At 47.4% G+C, this 22181-nt stretch overlaps 1 protein-coding gene across 1 annotated transcript in view; it reads right to left on the bottom strand.

Annotated features, from left to right (window-relative positions):
* ARMH3 (armadillo like helical domain containing 3) overlaps positions 1 to 22181 on the bottom strand; it is a 176307-nt gene that overhangs the window by 145065 nt on the left and 9061 nt on the right. Inside the window, exons 2-8 of the mRNA XM_026651067.1 lie at positions 8783 to 8894; positions 8191 to 8247; positions 7884 to 8030; positions 7588 to 7695; positions 6464 to 6556; positions 5635 to 5709; positions 4349 to 4435 (exon numbers count right to left, since the gene is read on the bottom strand). Coding sequence (XP_026506852.1) covers positions 4349 to 4435; positions 5635 to 5709; positions 6464 to 6556; positions 7588 to 7695; positions 7884 to 8030; positions 8191 to 8247; positions 8783 to 8884 — 669 coding nt within the window. The 5' untranslated portion in view covers positions 8885 to 8894. The remainder of the gene's footprint in view (positions 1 to 4348; positions 4436 to 5634; positions 5710 to 6463; positions 6557 to 7587; positions 7696 to 7883; positions 8031 to 8190; positions 8248 to 8782; positions 8895 to 22181) is intronic.

Raw genomic sequence — 22181 nt, 5'->3', positions numbered from 1 at the left:
CCGCTCCGGAGCGGCAGGGTTTTGCCCGGAGCTGGAGCGCAGAGCCGGAGCACAGCTCCAAAGCCCTGCTTTATATGTTCACAGCCCCCACCGACTTCAGCTGCGGCTGTGAGTGCTCAGCACTTCTGCAAATCAGACCCCTGGGGCTAAGTCAGGCACCCAGAAAACAATGAACAAACAGTTAGTGACCACTTGTGAAAAGTCTGGTTTCAGAACAGCCCAGCACTCACAGGAACTCAGGGGCAGGGACAGAATCCAGTTCTCCAGGGCAGCATTCGACTGCCTTCACCATGAGACCATCTTTTCTCGTCCTGCAACACTCTGCCTCATTCACTGCCACTTTCCAGTTTTTCCAACAAATGAAGCAGGGGTCCTACAGACAACGGTCTCCTCCACTACACACCCCTGATTCATGCCCAGAACAAGTCCATGGAAGAAAGAGACGGGGTCCTATGGAAGAAATAGTATGTGATCATGTAATTAAAGACTGTACGATAATGTATACACAAGGGGGCTGAATTCAGATTGCACAGACAAACAAATTCTGTCATCTCCAAGCTTCTGAGTGCTTTGCAAGCATATTATTCTTTTAATGAACAAAAGAACAGCCATACTGGGTCAGACCACAGGTCAACCTAGCCCAGTATCCTGTCTACTGAGAGTAGTCAATGCCAGGTGCCCCAGAGGGAATGAACAGAACAGGGAATCATCAAGTGATCCATCCCCTGTCACCCATTCCCAGCTTCTGGCAAACAGAGGCTAGGGACACCATCCCTGCCCATCCTAGCTAATAGCCACCGATGGACCTGTCCTCCATGAACTTATCTAGTTCTCTTTTGAACCCTGATATAGTGTTGGCCTTCACAACATCCTCTGGCAAGGAGTTCCCCAGGGTGAGTGTACGTTGTGTGAAGAAATACTTCCTTTTGTTTGTTTTAAACCTGCTGCCTATTAGTTTCATTGGGTGACCCCCTAGTTCTTGTGTTAGGAGAAGGAGTAAATAACACTTCCTTATTTACTTTCTCCACGCCAGTCATGATTTTATAGACCTCAATCATATCCCCCCTTAGTCGTCTCTTTTCCAAGCTGAAAAGTCCCAGTGTTATTAATCTCTCCTCATACAGAAGCTATTCCATACCCCCCATCATTTTTGTTGCCCTTTTCTGAACCTTTTCCAATTCCAATATATCTTTTTTTGAGATGGGGCAACCACATCTGCACGCAGTATTCGAGCTGTGGGCGTACCAGGGATTTATATGGAGGCAACATGTTTTTGTGTGTAATTTCCCATGGTTTTTAAAAAGCTGACTGAAAAAAACAAATTCCATAACACAGAACCACATAACCCCACATGGGTCAGAGCAGGACCACTGTCCTGTTCCATACAGGTTCTTAGCTCACCCTAATCTCTGCAATAACAGAGCACCTTCCAGCCATATCGCTTGATGTGCAGCTAACATCCGCCACCCATGGATGGTTCTCTCTCATTCTCTCCTGGGGGAAGAACTGTGTGTGCTGAGGAGTGCTTTGTTTCAGTGGGGTGGGATGTTAATGTCCATGCTGCTCTGTGTTTACATTAGAGGAGGCAAGCTGAAGACATGCCCCCTGATCTGGAAGTGGAAGGTGGTGGGAGGTGGCTGGTCCTTAGTTTCTGGGAGAGTTCATTCCATGGTCCTGGGCTGAGGCCCATGAAAACAACATCTTCTTATGGTAAAAGGTTCCAGTCTGCCTGAGGAGCGGGGCTGTGAACTACGGTCTTCAATGGGAGCATTAGGCTCTTTCAGACGTGCTAGGCCGGGGCATCCTGAGGTAAGGACCGAGATCTCAGCCTTGACTTTCTATTCCATGGGAAGCCAGTGCAGAGAGCAGAGGAGAAGTTTGATGTGCTCACAATAGCCCACGTTGCTGAGGAGATGCACTGCAGCACCTGGGCATATAGGGTTCTACAGACCACAGAGCTGGAACTTGTTGGCTCACAGCACAGATGTCCAGCACTTGTGCTACATGAATAACTGGTAGTAGTAGTAGGCGGTTATCCTCTAGGTGGAGGAGGAAAGACATTTTGCCAGTGGGATTCCTAGCCACTTGCTAGACAGCAGAGGAGTGTTCAGACTCAGGAATCCGTGATTTAATTCCATGGACTAGATGTGTGTGTTCTGATGGCTATAGAACCTTTTCTCCTTGATTCCCCAACACCGGCTATCCCTGTCTGCCCCCACTGCTCCTATCCATCCATCCATCCCCCCGCCCCCAACTCCTGTCTCTGCCCCCCGCCCTGCTCCTCACCCATCTGCCCTCCTCCTCGCTCCCTGTTCTCAGTTCTGGTGACTAGCACAATAGTGACCCCTGGCAGCCCGGAGAGCTATCGCAGGACGAATCCTGCTCAGGCCCTGCATCCCCGGGCTGCATCAAGCTCAGGTGCTCTGCGGGGATGGTCAGGAGCGATGAGGGGTTGGAGCACACTCAGTGCAGACAGAATCTTTGGAGACTTTAGCTGCCACTAACAAACCTCTGCTGAGAATGTGCAAATATAGAGATTTTCAGAGGCTTATAAATTGGTCAGATGCGGGCAGAGCTTCATGGAGATGGTGAAAGGCACCACAGCCACCCACAGCCACATTTCAATTCCTGCTCTAAAGCACAGGGCCGCTTCTCAACAGAACAATTATGGGAACTGTTTTAAACGAGCAAAACAACCTATTTTTCCCTAACGTTGTGTAGGAAATGGCTGAATCCTTAAAAAAAATAAATTCAGCCTGAGGCAGACACCCAGCCTGGAAACAGTTACAGTTTATAACTGGCAAAGCTATAAACAACTGAAAACATGATCTGATAATAGAAAGTGCTCAGCACCCTTAATTATAGGCATCACTATCTGCACCATGTGGAACAAAGCTGATTCACGCTGCCAGCTTTAAGTGATCAAGCTTTACTTCTGTGCTGCTGGTGTTGATGTTGCATTGTATTACACGGAATTTTAAGGCAAAACAGAAGACTATCACAATTTGACACTTTCAGTAAACACTGACTCATCAACCTTTGTGTCCCAGCCAAATTCTAACATGAGAAATTGCCTAAATCCCCCCTGCATTTCATTTAGATACGTCATTCTTCCTCTGCGTATGATTAGCCCCTAGCATATTGTGAACAGTACAGCAATATGAACATACACGAGGAAACCTTAATATATATCCTCTCTTCCTCAGTCAGGAATGAGGTCAGATAGAAACATGTCTCATGATTAGTGCAACTCTTATGAGTCCAGAACTCATGTTTCCAAACAATTAAATTCAAAATCCCGACATTGAGGAAAACTCTTAAGACAGACAATTATAATATCATGCCTCATGTAAAGAGACACTGACATTTCACATGTATTTTAACATTTCTTCCCTTTTCTCTCTTAAGAATAAGATCAGCAGAAAAAAAACTTTGTAGAAACACAAGCAGATTACTAAATACAACATCCCAGCTTGGAAAAGGAAAGGAGAATTATGTTTCTTGAGAAGGCGGCAATTAGAGAGACGCAGAGCCACATTTCTCATTCTCCTAAGGAGTTGTAGGCTGTGACATTTCAGCTCATCCTCTAGTCACATGACCGACATCTCTCCGGAGAGTTCTAAAATCTTTTGACTTGATAGTCAGCTCCAAATCACATGTCCGGGGTCTGAAACCTGAGGCAACTCTATAACAACTTACTTCTCTTTAGAGAAAATATATTTTACACACACGCGCGCTACACATTAACGATTCTTTCAAGAGGACTTCTTGCAAATCAAAGTAAAGTATTTCCATAGATAAAGTGCAAATCCCCTGAACAGCTCTCCTTTGTACTTGTATATAAATAACTGTTTGAACACCTGCACCTTTGAATAGACATGTACATGTAAAAGAAACATATATAAACAGATATATAAACATATATAAACAGAACAAAAATGGGATGGGGAAATTGCTGACATGTTCTCTGCCAATGAGCGTGCAGATGTTGTGCCCAGTGCCTGTAACTGTCCGTTTTTACCTTGCTAAACGTTTCAATGCCTATTTCTAAAAATGATCTGGATGGCAGCACCGCAGCTCGTGCAGAACCTTACAACAGCAGGCCAGTGCGGACTCACGCAATAGAGAGCCCACCTGCTGATAGGGAACAGATTTTAGTCTCACAGCACCAAGGGCTGTTCTCTAAGCAGCGAATAAAAGGAGGGCTTAAGGAGGTCTCAAGCTGCCGGCGCAGTGGTTGGCCTTTCCAAGTGTATTTTAGCACTCACCAAGGGCTCGCATCTCAAGGACAAACTGGCTGAAGAAAGACATCAGCATCACGAAATGGCTCTCTGCACCCAACACCTACCTCATACTTTCTGTAGTTAACTAGCAAAGCAAGAAGGACAACAGCATCATAACCATGCTCCCTGCGACTAGGTGGGTTGGACAGAATCTGAAACGAGAAGCGGGAATGAATCATGTTACCCAGTAGTTGACTATGAAACATAGCTAGTTTCCCAAAGAAGCAAGGCCAAGCAGAACAATATGTAACATATCAGCATATTATGTGCTAAGTGACGTAAGAGTAGGGCCCTACCAAATTCACAGCCGTGAAAAACCGTCACAGATGATGAAATCTGGTCTCCCCTGTGAAATCTGGCTATTGTAGGGGCGTCCCAGTATTGCTACCCTTACTTCGGCACTGCCTTCAGACCTGGGCAGCTGGAGAGTGGTGGCTGCTGGTCAAGCACCTAGCTCAGAAAGCAGTGCCACCACCAGCATCAGTGCAGAAGTAAGGGTGGCATGGTATTATATTGCCACCCTTACACCTTCACTGCTGCTGGTGGGGTGCTGCCTTCAGAGCTGGGTTCCTGGCCAGCAGCCGAAGCTCTCCAGCCACCCAGCTCTGAAGGCAGTGTCGAAGTAAGGGTAGCAATACTGGGACCCCCATACAATAGCCTTGCAACCCCCTGCCTGACCCTCTTTTGGGTGAGGACCCGCACGGTTACAACACTGTGAAATTTAAGATTTAAATATCTGAAACCATGAAATTGAAGATTTTTTAAATGCTATGACTGTGAAATTTACCAAAATGGACCGTGAATTTGGTAAGGATTTAAAATGGTCTGTATGAGATTTAAAATAGTGAATTGCAATGCTTATAAGAAACCAAAGAGAGCCAGTTATGTAGCACAGGCTTACAGAGAGCAAAATGTCCCAGCCACGGCATCACCCAGCACTGCATGAGACAGTATCTCAGTGTATTGCCAGTATACACTCAAATACTTCTCCTAAAAAGCATACCATATCAAAGGGGAGAAAATCACTGGAAATACCCAGGCTGACTGTCATAATAAGTTCCTCTAGTCTAGAAATCCTCCGTGAAATTAGACCCACAGAGCTATTCACCTGCTTTCTAAGCATAAAAGGCACAAGTGTAACAATCTTAAAAGCCCAACAGTGACTGAAACCAACAGCCTGGAGTAAGGAGGCGGCAGCATTATAAAAATCTACCGCCGAGCTAGGAGTAAGAGGTTGACACGTAACACCAGCGAGCCTCTATTGTATTTAAAGCACTGAACAGTAAATGTACGGATGAAAGTTTGGCACTACGGGAAAAGACCTAACCAGCCAGAGATGAGAAACACTTACCTGTAAAATAGCTTCAAATATACTGTTAATCATCACATATTCCAGGATTGTGTTCTGGCTGATGTTGTCTGTCACCTGGAAGCAATCAAAGGCTTTTTAAAATGATGACTGAAACTCCATAATCTCTAATGTACTGTAACTGCCTCCGGTGTGCACGGAAACAGGCACGTTCCCCTACTGAACCACCAGGTAGGACTAGAGCAGAGCAGAGTGGGAATAGCTGTGCACGCTCACCCTCCTCCCAGCACCCCGACTCCTTTCCTGTGTGCCCCCCAATCACTACATCTGCCAGGAGCGTCTCAGACTCTGTGCAACGCAGGAAACTTCCACGCTGCTGTGTGTAACTCTCAGTCCCAGGGACAGACCAACTTCCTTATATACTCATCACACAACAACAGACAGAATAACACTCCCAGCCCCAGGCCCCTTGGCCCCCAAGGGTGGAAACGACTGAGCTGGCCCGGAATCATCCCAGAACCCGTCGAAGAGCACATCTGTGCCTCAGGACGGGCCAGCCCTTCGCTAGCCAGCAGCCCTTCCAAACCCACGGGCCGCCACCCGGGGCTCTTTAACGTAGCTGCTCTCCAAGGCAACAATTCTGGAAATGACACATGGCCATAAAGACACTGATCAACTGACACTGCAATGTCAGCGCGGGAAGTAAGATCATTCTGGAGGCAGCACTTCCAGCAACCGTACCCTGTACCACACTTTGTCCTCTGCACTCCCAGATCCCTCCGTCCTCCTGCCCCAGGGGCACTTTGGTCAGTTCGCCGGCACTCCTGCCCTTCGAGGTTTCTAAGCGAAACGTCAGTTTTGTGTTATTTACCGTTACCAAGCAGAGAAGCAGCTTCAGACACAAACTCTTCAGGCTTTCGGAGCCTTCTGCACAAAGCAGCGAGTCCAAGCTCTCCATCAGATTCTGAGGAAGGACGTAGTCACAATCAGCCTTGGCGGCCTGAATCCATCAGGTTACGTATAGCACGCCAGTCTGGCTACCAAACGCGGACCACCACTAAAATCCCTCCCTCAGCCTTGTCAGGAGTCAGGGAGGAACTGGTACCAGCCAAAATCTAGGTCACATGTGACGTTAACTTGCTGGATCACGTTAGTCCTTACAGCACATTTGCCCAGTTATCCCACCACCCCACTGGAGCTGTTCCACAGCTAACCATCAAATCTCATCATTCATAGAAGGGTTACTCCATAACTGTGACACAAAAAGCCTTATTAAACTGTCCCCTTCCATCACCCCCATGGCAGGAGGTGGCACTCAAAAGCAGCGTCTGTTCCAACAGCTCATCCCCTGAAGAGCCACCCCACCTTGTAACTGATTTACAGATCAGACGCCAGCATGGACAGAGGCATTCTGACCTCTGACTGCTATAAACCGGACATGTGTACGTGAGCAGTCTAGCAGCAGGACAGAGTTTGCCTGTGGATAGTTAACACTGCTCAAGCAACTACACTCACTGGTAAAAGATTCAAAGGTCAGACGCTGGCTGAGTTTACACTGTATAAGTTCCCACCTGCCCAGCTGTATTGAGGGAAATCGGAGCACCAAAAAGATTGCTACCTTCAGCAGCTGGACTTGATACTGGGGTAACTGGGTGGAATTTTCCAGCCTGTGTTATATAGCAGGTCAGACCAGATAATCTAACAGTCCCTTCTAGCCTTAAATTCTATTCATGACAATCTAGGAATCGACACCATGGAGTGAAAGGAAAGGCACAACCTCCCTCCATCATTACGTTAGATATGTAATGAATTACAAGCGCCCTTGTGCTGGGCCTTCGGCAGGCAGAATACACCAGGGCAGCTACATTTAATAATTCACTGTAGTGTTCACACACGTGCATGCGCTTCTTTGTAACGGCAACCGTCTACAGAGGACATCCCTGTAGGATAGAGCTGGCGAGCAGCATGCGGCTCCTCTGATGCCAGAGCCCTTACCTTCATGCACAGCTCTGCTTTGTCAAAGCCCATGAGCATGTTGATGATGTCAAACCCAGAGGTGGATTTGTTCTTCTGATGGACGCCGCGAATCAACGCACATAACGTCTGTGAAGGAAAGAGGGAAGGAAGCAGCTGAGCACAGGATGTCTCTAACCTTCAAACGAATAAATAATAAAAGCTACCAGTGAGTGGCCACTGCCTCTCAGCCACACTAAAGAAACTAGCACAAGGTGCTTGACAGTATCAATAAACTGCCCCACTCACACGGGCTCCCTAGCCATCAGCTCTGGTACCTGTAACGCATTGACTACTCGGATTGGGTGCTCTTCTCCCAAGGCCTGGATGCAGTGTTGGAACAAACAGTTAATGTTATCTTTTATCTTCATTAACTCTTCTCCATCCAGAGACTCCAGCTTGCTTTCTAGATACTCCAGGTTCACCTGTCAGGTCAAGGAATGAAGGAAAAACCAATTAATGCATTTCACCCAGCTGCTGAAAGGAAGTGGAGACCCCCAGGTGGGCAAGTCCCTGCCACATCCCAGGGCAAACAAGCAAAGGCGAATCAAAAGATAAGAGGATGGCTTTCAACTCTTATGGTACCTTCATGAGGAAAAGCTCCTCCCAGAACCGAGGGCTGCATTTACTGGGATCCTCCGTCTGAAAGAGAAAGGAGACCCCGTGAGAACAAATAGTACAGCTAGGAGAAAGGCTAAGCACACCGACAGAACATCAGTGTAAATAGTTCAGACTCCGGAAGACAAGGTTACTCACCTGTCACTGGAGTTCTCGAAGTACAATATATTGCCAATGCAGATTCCCAAAAGCGAGATTTGCAGAAACAATTCTCGCCTGAGAAGCTTTCGTTCTTGTCTCCCAGAAATATTCTCTCCCCCAAACCGAAAAGGAGAAGGTTCCTCACAGCTCCTCACTATGGAGTCCCTTCCTCCTACTGCACTGGCTCCCCTGGCCTGCCGCTCCCTTTCCTAACTTCATGGGCACCGCATTCTACATCCCCCGGGGAACGCCACTCAGTGAAACTGAAGGAGGCAGCAGAGGAAGGCATGTCATCTGAGACAGTTATGGGACAGCCTGGCTTTGATAGACACGCGTCCTGTCTCATGGAGAAGAATCCGACATATGGAGCTCTCTCAGCAAACCAAAGGGACAAAAGGAAAAGGGGCCCAGTCCTTACCATGAAGATCTCATCGTACATTAGCACAACTTTCTCTTTCAATGGTTTCTTGGAGGCTGAAGATTTCCAGAGCAGTCCGCCTTTCTTCTCTGCTTGGGCCATGGTGTACAGCCTAGACGTAAGAACAGAGACCAAACTACTGAGAACGCAGGAGGCGGCAGCATATTGCCACAGCACCTAGGAACTGTAGTCACGGCCGGGACCCCATTGTGCTAGGTACTATCCAAACAAAGAGATGGTCCCTGCATGGATTTTTTCCCAAAGTGTTCTGTCTGCCATAGCCCTGATATCTCTGTACCCTAGAGTAACATATTAACAGCCACTAACATGCAGGAAGTGGGGGGGTTAATTGCCACACCAGACACTGAATCAGACCAACCGTCCAGCTAGCCAGATCCTATTTCCGTTTCCAGCACCAGATTGCTTCAGAGGAAGGTGCAACAAACCCCGCAGAATAGATATGGAATAGCCTGCTTACAGGGAAAGTTGCGTCCTAACCCATCAGTCAGTGGTTGGTTTGTGGCCTGGGGCAGGAGAGCTTATGTACCTTCCAACTTTTTGTTTTTTGTTTTTTTTAAAGAAGTCCTTACTATAATCTTGCTAAACGCTTGGTCTCAGTGACATCTTATGGCAATCGGTTCCACAGACTGTGCGAAAAAGTCATTCCTTTTATCGGATTTAAACCTGCTGCCTACCAATTTGCTTCAATATCCCTTTGTTCTTATGTTGGGAGAAGGAAAGCAAAGAAGTGCTGATCAACCTGCTCTACGGCATGTATTATTTTGTATTTCTTCCCTGGAAAAGTGGGTGGCAAACATTATAGTGCATTACTCCGCTGAGATCCTGACCAAAATCCAATGCAAAATGCTCGCCCATTTGTGCAAGGGCTGCAAGGATTTGCCCCCCATATCAAATGCTAGTGTATTCAGGATTTGTCACTGGGTCATTGGGGCTTCACAGAAGCACACAGTTCTGCCCCAAGAGGCCCAATTACAGGATCGGGGCCTAAGTTTCTAATGAGCTGTTAGGAAAGAGACAGTGCTGTGAATGGAAATTCTCTCCTTGTACCCAGAAGCTAGGCAGGTTGCAAGATGCCTGACAACTGATGGTCACAAATACCTAACAACATTAAGTATTAGAGTGGACCCTTTCTCAGAGCAAAAGGAATTTATTTTCCAAAATTATAACAAGGTCTCTATAACCCAGGAACCTCTTGTGCCAAAGCAGTATTCTTGCCAGCAAGTTAAAGAAGTATGGATTGGATGAATGGACTCTAAGGTGGACAGAAAGCTGGCTAGATCGTCAGGCTCAACAGGTAGCGATCAACGGCTCAATGTCTAGTTGGCAGCCGGTATCAAGCAGAGTCCACCCTCAGCAAGTTCGCGGATGACACTAAGCTGGGGGGAGAGGTAGATACGCTGGAGGGTAGGGATAGGGTCCAGAGTGACCTAGACAAATTGGAGGATTGGGCCAAAAGAAATCTGATGAGGTTCAACAAGGACAAGTGCAGAGTCCTGCACTTAGGACGGAAGAATCCCATGCACTGCTACAGGCTGGGGACTGACTGGCTAAGTGGTAGTTCTGCAGAAAAGGACCTGGAGATTACAGTGGATGAGAAGCTGGATACAAGTCAACAGTGTGCCCTTGTTGCCAAGAAGGTATTGAGCTGCATTAGTAGGAGCTCTGCCAGCAAATCGAGGGAAGTGATTATTCCCCTCTATTCGGCACTGGTGAGGCCACATCTGGAGTACTGCATCCAGTTTTGGGCCCCCCACTATAGAAAGGATGTGGACAAATTGGAGCGAGTCCAGCGGAGGGCAACGAAAATTATTAGGGGGCTGGGGAAGATGACTTATGAGGAGAGGCTGAGGGAACTGGGCTTATTGAGAAGAGAAGAGAAGAGAAGAGAAGAGAAGAGAAGAGGGATTTGATAGCAGCCTTCAACTACCTGAGAGGATGGAGCTCGGCTGTTCTCAGTGGTGGCAAATGACAGAACAAGAAGCAATGGTCTCAAGTTGCAGTGATGGAGGTCTAGGTTGGATATTAGGAAAAACTATTTCAGTAGGAGGGTGGTGAAGCGCTGGAATGGGTTCCCTAGGGAGGTGGTGGAATCTCCTTCCTTATTGGTTTTTAAGGTCAGGCTTGACAAATCCCTGGCAGGGATGATTTAGTTGGGGTTGATCCTGCTTTGAGCAGGGGGTTGGACTAGATGACCTCCTGAGGTCTCTTCCAACCCTAATCTTCTATGATTCTATGGTAGAGGGCATAGGGGGTGCATAGAGTTTCACAGGGATCCCCTAGGTCAGATGTATGCATATTAAGTTTATCAAAAGGTGGCACGTGAGGTCTCCATGAAGAGCCAATAGCCCACTGGTTGCATAATCACTGTGAAACGTGCGGATGGATATTGTTTAAGGAATTGTGTATCCGTACTGAAAATTATGTTCTTAAGGTCTGAGAGTTAAGGAAGGTCACCAGACGGGGATAAATGCTTCTCTCTCTCTCTCACTCACTGGTCATGTGTGTTGTGTATCATCCACTCCACAATGGAAGCTTGTCTACAGTCTGAGCTGGATGCTAATCAAGAGATTGTGAAATGGACAAGAAAGAGGCACAGGGAAAAACAACCTGCAGGGGAGATCCTGGTTAGCAATGAAGACAATGGACTGTTGGAGTATATTTGTGGGGAGAGGTACCCCCCGCATCTTTCCACTGAGGAGACCAGAGGACAGTGTCTCATGAATGGAAGATCACAGCCAAGCTTGGCTGTAATAAACTGGAAGGATTTGGGCTGAGCATTGCCATATAAGAGTTAACAGTAACTAAGTCAGTCAGTCTAGGTTCTAAAATGCTGTTTTTATTTTACATGTAACCATTTGTTTCCAATATTTCTACTTTTCATGTGAATCCCTACTCTATATTAAATAAGCTTTTGCTTGTTTTCACGATAAACATATCCAAGTGCTGTGTGTAAGTGGCGCTGCGATCTCAGGTGTAACTAGTAAGGGGGGGGGATACTGTTCCTTGGCGAGCAGCAAATCTGAGAGTGTTCAGCAGACCAGGGGCTGGACATTCGGAGGTTGGGGCGTGCCTATCGCTAACCTGCAGAGGGACAGCAGAGCCTGGTAGACTAAGAGAGGAGTGCTTGTGTTGACCGTGGCCAGTGGAGTCAGGGAGCTGACACACGGCAGGCACAGACCTCACGCTAAGGGCAGGGCGTAGCAAGATGCCTCACACTCCTGGGTATCCCCAGGAAACATCACAGTTTCTTACATTAATAATTTTCTATTTCATTGTTCTGGTTCTTCCTCACACGGATGATTTGCCCCTTATTCACTGTTGGTAGTCGTGTTGGGCCAGCTTGACTGTTGTATAAAGAAACAATTATTGCCCTGCTCTAGTGACGTGCGCTCTGCGATTGTTAAACGTGTCACAAGGCCTGGGCGTTCGATCCCTGAACCTTCCGAGGTACTCACAGGCCTGCGTCTAATGTTGCAATCCATACAGTAATTTTGATGCTACACAGTATATGATATTTATTCCAAATTACCTATTTACATCGCTCCATATGATAAACATTTCCCAAGCAAACGCTAAAACGTTTTAGCAACCTCCTAACCTTCTCTACGTATCACACCGGCGCATGGAGGGAATGGAGTACCTCGCCTCGCTCAAACCCCACGCGTCCTCCTGAACTCTCTGCCACTCTCCCCATACCACCAATGGGGGTTTTACAGAACTCCATCGCTTGCACAGGCAACACACCCGACAGTACAGATTAGCGCTGAAGCAGCCTCCAGGAAAAGAAGGGCAGGCGCTTGCAGCAGCTAAGTCAGCAATGATAAATTATGCACACAGAGGTAAGTGCACTGCAGTACATTTCTGGTGCCCCTTGAGCTTCCCAAGTCTGCAGTCATGGAGAGAGACAGCTGTGGAATTCAGCTTCCAAAGCAGAATGCCTGGACTCCTCAAGAACATGAAAACAGCCAGACTGGGTCAGACCAATGGTCCATCTAGCCCAGTATCCTGTCTACTGAGAGTAGCCAGTGCCAGGTGCCCCAGAGGGAATGAACAGAACAGGGAATCATCAAGTGATCCATCCCCCATCGCCCATTCCCAGCTTCTGGCAAACAAAGGCTAGGGACACCATCCCTGCCCATCCTGGCTAATAGCCGTTGATGGACCTATCCTCCATGAATTTATCTAGTTCTTTTTTGAACCCTGTTAGTGTCTTGGCCTTCACAACATCCTCTGGCAAGGAGTTCCACAGGTTGACTGTGCGTTGTGTGAAAAAATACTTCCTTTTGTTTGTTTTAAACCTGCTGCCTATTAATTTCATTTGGTGGCCCCTAGTTTTTGTGTTATAACGAGTAAATAACACTTCCTTATTTACTTTCTCCACACCAGTCATGATTTTATAGACCTCTATCATATCTCCCCTTAGTCGTCTCTTTTCCAAGACTCCTTCCATGGTATGTTCAAAGAGCAAGATACCGTTCCCTCAAAGAGCAGATTTCAATGACTAATGGGTGTCCGTTTCAGAACAGAGATTTGGATTTCATTTGCTACCGACACAGGGCTTGGAGTGCCTCACAGCACTGTGAATCATGTGATATGCATCCGAAGAAGTGGGCTGTAGCCCATGAAAGCTTATGCTCTAATAAATTTGTTAGTCTCTAAGGTGCCACAAGTACTCCTGTTCTTTTCACAGTATTGTAATTACTGAACCACATCTTACAGCTATTGGACCAGCACTTTTATAGCCTGGCAGGCCCTTCATCCAATTAAGATCTGGGGGAAGTTTAAGTAAAACAAACTAGAAAGAAAACATTGTTAAATCATCTTGATGACTTCCCTCCTCGAGACTCTCCATTTCTTTTTAACTGTGTCATGGGAAATAAGATGTCTCCCCGATCAGGAAAAATAATTGGAAACAGAAAGGTTTCTATTAGCAAGCAAATCAAAACTGATGCCATTCTGAGCCTGGAGATACAGATCTTGCATGAGATTACCCAAAACAAGATCTCCAACTGGAATCACAAGTTTCTGTATCCAAAACAGCACACAGCCCCAGTGCACAAACACATCTGTCAGTGTGCTTCTAATTGGATTACAGCTAATGAATCTCAATGTCAATGCTAATAAACTAATTTGCAGTGCTCCTGGGTCTGTGTTCTTGCACCAAATTAAGGGGGGGCGGGAGGAGGAGAATCAGTACACTCCATGTGCATGATGCAGACCAAAAATGCTGTGAGAGGTGCAATATGTTTTAGCACTTTTCTAGGGTTACCATACGTCCGGATTTTCCAGGACATGTCCGGCTTTTTGGTCCTCAAATCCCTGTCCCGGGGGAAATTCCAAAAAGCCGGACATGTCCGGGAAAATAGGGAGGGGTCGTGGGGCTTGGATCCAGTGCCGGAGCCGCTGGGGCCGGCGGTGCTCGGCCGCCGGTCGGCGCCGCTCTCCCGGGACCGGTGCCGGACGGGCCGGTGCCCCGGGGCCCGATCCGAGCTAGCGTCGCCGGGGCTGGAGCCGCTCGGCCGGAGCCCCAGGGCCGGAGCCGCTCGGCTGGGGCCGGTGCCCGGGCCGAGCTGGAGCCGCCGGGGTGGGCCGGAGCCGCTCGGCCGGGGCCAGCGTGCTCGGCCAGAACCAGGGCCCGAGCCGAGCTGGAGCCACCGGGGCCGGCGCCCCAGGGCTCGCGCTGAGCCGGGCCGGAGCCGCTCGGCCAGGGGGCCGGACAGGGCCGCGCCTCCTCGCACACACACCCCCCCGCCCCAGCTTACCTGCTGCCTGCCTGCCTGTTTCAGGCTTCCCACGAACATCTGATTCGTGGGAAGCAGGGGAGAGGGAGGAGCAGGGGGCGGGGAGGGGGCGGAGACTTTGGGAAAGGGGCGGATTTGGGGTGGGGCTGGGGCGGGGAAGGGGGCAGAGTTGGGGTGGGGGCGGGACCCCTTGGAGTGTCCTCTTTTTGTTATTTTAAAATATGGTAACCCTAACTTTTCTCGCATGTCTAGAAAGACAGCAGATTCTAAACGCCATGCGAAGCAAGTGCTTGCTGCCAGGCTAGCATCAGAAAGACGAGATCATGTAGAACTCCAAGTCTTTGTCAAGATAAGGGTTGGGATTTGGCATCTCTTAACCGAAGTTACAGGGAAAGCACACACAGAAGATTGCTAGAGGCAACAATTAAATAATGCCTTTGTTTAGAATTTGTTATTCCAGGGACTACAAATGAGCATGCGGAGGAACCAGAAGAGAAAAGTTCAACTCTCCTTTCATTCCAAAGCACCTGGTCTCATGACCTAGCACGATCAGCCAGCGCTAATGGGTTTTTGTTTTCATTTTATGCAATTATATGATGCATCTAGCAGCAAGAAATAGACATTTTAGAAATGAAAAGCTGCCTTTAGCTACTGGGGGCTTTCTAAGCACCTGCAGAAAATATTGAACATTCCTATAATCTTGTGGTTGAAAACTTTTAGACATGCTGAATTAGCAGACTTTATAAACAATGGGACTAACTGGCTGTAGTTAACAGAGCTACTCCTTCAAACAGATTACTGATGTAAAGGCATCAACATGTTTTCATACTCTTGGGTTCATAAGGACAATTCTATTAACAGGCAGCTGTAGCAGCTGAGCGCCAGGAGAGTGACCCCACAGAGCTGAGAGAGCTGCAGTACACCGGCCACTTCTCTGCACAGCAGAAGATTCAGGACACTTCATCTGGGACTAAAGAGACACAGCATCATGAAAGTGGAGACACAAAAGCCATGGTAGGTAAGTGTTCATGCAGAAAAGCCTTGTCTACCCCACAAAGTACCTACTGCCAGTCCTGGGCTCAGCATGATCTGGCACTGAATGTGCAGCCAAGCACAAGGCATGCTTAGCACATCTACCGCTCATTTCATTTGAGAATCCACAGCAGAGTTCCGCAAACCAAACACGTGACGTTCAAATGAACACACTATTATTAACTTGTCACTAAAATACCCACCGAAATTGCAAGCAAAAACCTTAACAATGCTAAGGCTGGGGCTTTGATCACACAAACCTGGCCAGCTAAAGCTACGATTTCCACAACCGCCGTAATGCAGCCCCCTCGCAAATACATACTTTGTTTTATTGTATACAGTACGTCTCTTGTAATGGCAAAAATCATATTACTGTATATGGTTTTAACTATAACAACTCTAAACTCCATGTATCCAACATGTGGTTACTGGTCGATCCATATCTTTGAATTTCCACACTTTGGTATGTACATCTCAATGTGAACGTTGCATTAGCATTGCTTTGCATTTTGTTTCCTTGTCTAACAAACCTGAATATTTTCGTGTTTGTGAGCAATCACACACACACATCCCAGTACACAGTCCTAGAAATAAACCATTGCAATTTTTTTTAGCATGCAATGCTCAATAACCACATTCTTGTTCACCACTGCAGCGTCACACTGTTCTTCAGAGCAGGAAAAAGGCACTGCAGGGTATGAAATCTACATTAGTCCAAAACCCAGGACTTGTTTTATGGAGTTAATATTCAATGGCAACAAATACACTCAAAAACGTGGACTTAGTTGATACTTGCTTTAAAGTCCAATGTCTTTCAACTTGGCACTGCGAGAAAGGCTGGACTCACCCATACAAATGATTTCAAGACTAGCGAATGCTCCTAGCACCAAGCACTGACGGCTAGGCCCATACCAACCAGGGTTTGTTTCTAAACTTATTTTGCAGTTGTGCAAATACAAAACTAGCCCCTGCATTATGAAGCACAGAGCTGTCATGAAAACTGACTTTGTCAAGGTCCCATTGTGAGGCTCCACATCTGTCATCTCGCAATGATTCCATTGCAAATGTGCCCAGTTTGCAAGTAAAACAATGTTTTTCCTAACCCATGGCCCTTTACGCTCCCCCCCGTCTGTGAGGCTGGATTCTTTTCACTGCGCAAGTCATGACCTATAATAAAGATTCTACAGGCTAAATTACGCTCACAGTGACACCTGTGCAACGCCACTATCTACAAATTAGGCCCTGTATGATCCCAGAAGTGGTCACATAACTGAAAATTAATGGGAGCTTAGGTACGAATGATCATGACTTGATCACACTTATAATGTGCAAGCAGAATAAAGTCCAGACAAGCAATACACACACACACACACACACATACGGTTCTTTAATATGGTCAATTTCACAAAGCTGAAAACAATGATGAGCCAAAATTAGCTGGGAGGAAGAATATAATCAGAAAAACATGACTACAGGTCTGTCTCACCTTACGCTGGGGTTACGTTCCGCAGTCAGCGCGTAAAGCGAAAATCGCGTATAGTCAGAATTACATGGAGTGTAAGGGCGGGCGGCGAAGCAACAAACAACAACAACAACAAAACAGGGTGCAGAGCGGCCGGAGCGGCAAACCAAAAAAACAAAACACAAAAAAACCAGGGTGCAAACTTTCGGTGCCACTTGGCAGCTCGTGGCTGCCTCCCCCGGCCGCGCTGGCGAGCCTCCGAGTGGGCAGCGGCTGTACTCTGGCTAGCAGGACTCCCTGCACTGCAGACATGCCCTGGGCAGCAGAGTGCGCGCCCCGGCTAGCAGGGGAGAGAGAGAAGGGGGGTGGGCCAGGGCTTCCTTCAGCCGGGGCGCTCGCCACTCAGCCCCTCCCGCCGCGCCGCCTGCCGGGAGGGCTCCGTGCCGCTCCTGCCTGCAGGTGAATTGAAAGTCGCCGGTCGGCAAGGAGGGAAGGTTGCGGGCTGCCGGGCTTGCTGCAGACCTGGCACCGGCTGGGGCAGACGGAGCGCGCAGCCCACTCCCAGCAGGGCGCAGCCGCTCCCCTCCTCCGCCCCCTACAGTGGCACACTGAAAGTCGTCGGCAAAAAAAACAAACAAAAAAAAAACAGGCAGGTACAGTATTTAAATTGTTATTTTTCTCTCTTTTTTTGTTTTTTGTTTTTGCCGACCATATAAAGCTGAATTCGCGCATGTTAAATGTGCGTAAGATGAGACAGACCTGTAACTGGGAATTATTTAAGAACACCTTACTAGATGAAGAAAAAGCCACTCTCCCACAATTGAGGAAAAAGTCTGTGCTGGTTAAAAAACCAACCTGGGTTAGAGGGGAAGCGAAGGTAGCTGTAAAAAAATAAAAAATAATATATAAGAAATGGAAGAAAGCAGAAGTTGATACTAATGAATATAAAACAGAAGTTAGGCATTGTAGAAAATTGATAAGGGAAGCCAAGAGACAAGTAGAAATCAGTGGCCAGCAGAATAAAGGACAATAAGGAGTTTTTTAAATATATATTTGAAGGAAAAGAGTCCTGATAATAGTACTCATCCATTACTAGATGGAGGGTCCTGCACCCCCACTTCGCAGTCAGACGTGACTTTTAGCCAGCCAGTGAAACAGAGGTTTATTAGATAACAGGAACATGGTCTAAAACAGAGCTTGTAGGTACAGTGAACAGGACCCCTCAGCCAGGTCCATTCTGGGGCCCAGCGAGCCAGACAACCCCGTCTGCCCTCACTTCCTGTCCCCAGCCAGCTCCAAACTGAAATCCCCTCCTTTCTGGCCTTTGTCTCTTTCCCCGGCCAGGAGGTCACCTGATCTCTTTACTCACCTTTAGCTATTCCCTTGCAGGGGGGAAGGGCCCCAGCCATTTGTTGCAAGGAGACAGAGTGTCGGCCATTTATGCACACTGGAGACTTAAGAAATGCATAGGGGAAACTGAGGCACTCACACAGTATTCAGAGGAAACATTAAGAATAGTCCCACTTCGTCACAGTACATTCCAGCTCATCAAAGAACATCATGTGAGGTCTTAAAGGAAGTTGGGGTCACACTGGTCATTAATATTGTTGTGAAATGTATGTACAGACACTATGTAAGGCCGGGGTCGGCAACCTTTCAGAAAGCTTTTGATACGGTCTCCCACAGTATTCTTGCCGCCAAGTTAAAGAAGTATGGGCTGGATGAATGGACTGTAAGGTGGATAGAAAGCTGGCTAGATCGTCGGGCTCAACGGGTAGTGATCAATGGCTCCATGTCTAGTTGGCAGCCGGTTTCAAGCGGAGTGCCCCAAGGGTCGGTCCTGGGGCCGGTTTTGTTTAATATCTTTATTAATGATCTGGAGGATGGTGTGGACTGCACTCTCAGCAAGTTTGCAGATGACACTAAACTGGGAGGCGTGGTAGATACCCTGGAGGGTAGGGATCAGATGCAGAGGGACCTAGACAAATTAGAGGATTGGGCCAAAAGAAACCTGATGAGGTTCAACAAGGACAAGTGCAGAGTCCTGCACTTAGGACGGAAGAATCCTATGCACTGCTACAGACTAGGGACCGAATGGCTAGGTAGCAGTTCTGCAGAAAAGGACCTAGGGGTCACAGTGGACAAGAAGCTGGATATGAGTCAACGGTGTGCTCTTGTTGCCAAGAAGGCTAATGGCATTTTGGGCTGTATAAGTAGGGGCATTGCCAGCAGATCGAGGGACATGATCGTTCCCCTTTATGCGACATTGGTGAGGCCTCATCTGGAGTACTGTGTCCAGTTTTGGGCCCCACACTACAAGAAGGATGTGGAAATATTGGAAAGAGTCCAGCGGAGGACAACAAAAATTATTAGGGGTCTGGAGCGCATGACTTATGAGGAGAGGCTGAGGGAACTGGGATTGTTTAGTCTCCAGAAGAGAAGAATGAGGGGGGGATTTGATAGCTGCTTTCAACTACCTGAGGGGGGGTTCCAAAGAGGATGGAGCTCGGCTGTTCTCAGTGGTGGCAGATGACAGAACAAGGAGCAATGGTCTCAAGTTGCAGTTGGGGAGGTCTAGGTTGGATATTAGGAAACACTATTTCACTAGGAGGGTGGTGAAGCACTGGAATGCGTTACCTAGGGAGGTGGTGGAGTCTCCTTCCTTGGAGGTTTTTAAGGCCCGGCTTGACAAAGCCCTGGCTGGGATGATTTAGCTGGGAATTGGTCCTGCTTTGAGCAGGGGGTTGGACTAGATGACCTCCTGAGGTCCCTTCCAACCCTGATATTCTATGATTCTAAGTGGTGCGCCGAGTCTTCATTTATTCACTCTAACGTAAGGTTTTGTGTGCCAGTCATAAATTTTAACATTTTTAGAAGGTCTCTTTCTATAAGTCTATAATATAGAACTAAACTATTGTTGTATGTAAAGTAAATAAGGTTTTTAAAATGTTTAAGAAGCTTCATTTAAAATTAAATTAAAATGCAGAGCCCCCCCCCCGGACCGGTGGCCAGGACCCAGGCAGTATGAGTGCCACTGAAAATCAGTTTGCGTGCCGCCTTTGGCACGCATGCCATAGGTTGCCTACCCCGAAGTAAGGCATTATGTTTAAAAACTAAATATATGGTTTTAAGTCTGTATCAAAGAAAAATAAGTTTTCCTCCAAACAGGAGGTCAGATATGGATCCCTCGGTCAGAATGTAAATCAAGCATTGTAAGCTAACACTACGGATGTCCGTTTACATACAAAGTCAGAAGTTAGCAGAAAGATGTGAAGTCAACAAGGCAGGAGCACACAGGCAAAACACACCACAGGCGGTTTGACAATAAGCTTAACAATATATCTATGAGGCAAAGACGACACCCACCGTCCTGCACCTAGGAAGTAAATGAGCAATGCATTTACATTCGTGAAAACAGGATCTCAGCCAACTTTGGTTGAAAAGCTGCAGAAGACATTGGGTGAGAGAGAAAACTTCTTTAGACAGGAGGTTAACCTGTTAAGCTCCGTCTCTAGAAAGCATGTTATGATTTTGTTTTATATGTAACCATTTGATTCCAATATTCACATTCACCACGACTTGAATATTTAATGATAAACTTATTCTTGTTTTCGCCATAAATATGTCTCAGTGCTGTGGTTAAGCTAAGTGCTGATCCGGAGTGGAATCAGCGAACTTGGTAATTCTGTGAGCAGCCAGTGTTGCGGCTGGCTATCAGAGAGGAACCCTTCAAAGGGGCTCAGGGACTGGGATGTAAATTTTGTTAACCTGCAAGGCATAGGGCAGGCTGGCCTAGCCCAGAGAAGTTTATGGGGGGGGGGGGGGGGGGGGGGGGTTGACAGGCTTATGGTGTCAGGAAGCTGACACCGAGTTAAGCCCAAGAAAGCCTCCCTCGCACTGGAGGCAAGAGGTAATAAGGTGACGCAAAGTCCTGGGTACCCCAAGAACGATCACATTGACTGGGTGACAGAAGATGGCAAGCTTGAACGTGAGACACAGTCTAGATTGGGGGGTGCTGGAAGAGTGTGGAATAACATCTCAGGGGTTGCGTACGACTAGTGCAGGCCACTGAGACTAGGAGCCCAACTATGTAGAACAGGGGTCGGCAACCTTTGGCACGCGGCTCGCCAGGGTAAACCAGTGGGAGCCGCGATCGGCCGAACCTGCGGACACAGCAGGTAAACAAACCGGCCCGGCCCGCCAGGGTGCTTACCCTCGCAAGCCGCGTGCCAAAGGTTGCCGACCTCTGATGTAGAACAACGGTGCACCCCGCAATGCTGGACAGTGCAGAAGCAGGGCGATAAAGAGACAGCAGGTTCAATGCCTACAGGTGTGTGAGATGAGATGTCTTGGTGCCATAAGAGGGGTTCCACTGAGAGAGAGATTTTGAAATGAAAGCATTAGGATGGAAGTCAAAGCCCGTGATGTGGCCAACAGAATCTAGGAAGCATGATTCTGCTGGTTCAGACACACGCAGAGGATGAACAAAGGGGACCTGGTAAAGACAGCATGGCAGGAGAGGGTGGTAGGAAACAGACCCTGACGAAAGGAGAGGAGGACAAAGACAGCAGATACTTTCACGACAACAGCTGACACCTTCAATGACTGCGTCTTGGAGCAGCTAGTCCTGGAACCCACCAGAGGAGAGGCAATTCTTGATTTAGTCCTAAGTGGAGCTCAGGATCTGGTCCAAGAGGTGAATATAGCTGAACCGCTTGGTAATAGTGACCATAATATAATTAAATGTAACATCCCTGTGGTGGAGAAAACACCACAGCAGCCCAACACTGTAGCATTTAATTTCAGAAAGGAGAACTACCAAAAAAATGAGGAAGTTAGTTAAACAGAAGTTAAAAGGAACAGCGCCAAAAGTGAAATCCTTGCAAGCTGCGTGGAAACTGTTTATAGACACCATAATAGAGGCTCAACTTAAACGTATCCCCCAAATTAAAAAACATAGTAAAAGAACCAAAAAAGTGCCACCATGGCTAAACAACAAAGTAAAAGAAGCAGTGAAAGACGAAAAAGGCATCCTTTAAAAAGTGGAAGTTAAATCCTAGTGAGGAAAATAGAAAGGAGCATAAACTGTGGCAAGTGAAGTATAAAAATATAATTAGGAAGGCCAAAAAAAAAAAAAAAAAAA

The sequence above is a fragment of the Terrapene carolina genome, unplaced genomic scaffold, assembly GCF_002925995.2.
Source record: "Terrapene carolina triunguis isolate 2854851 unplaced genomic scaffold, T_m_triunguis-2.0 Scaffold95, whole genome shotgun sequence".
NCBI lineage: Eukaryota > Metazoa > Chordata > Testudines > Emydidae > Terrapene > Terrapene triunguis.
The sequence above is the reverse complement of the archived record's forward strand: the minus strand, read 5'-3'. Positions and strand labels throughout refer to the sequence as shown.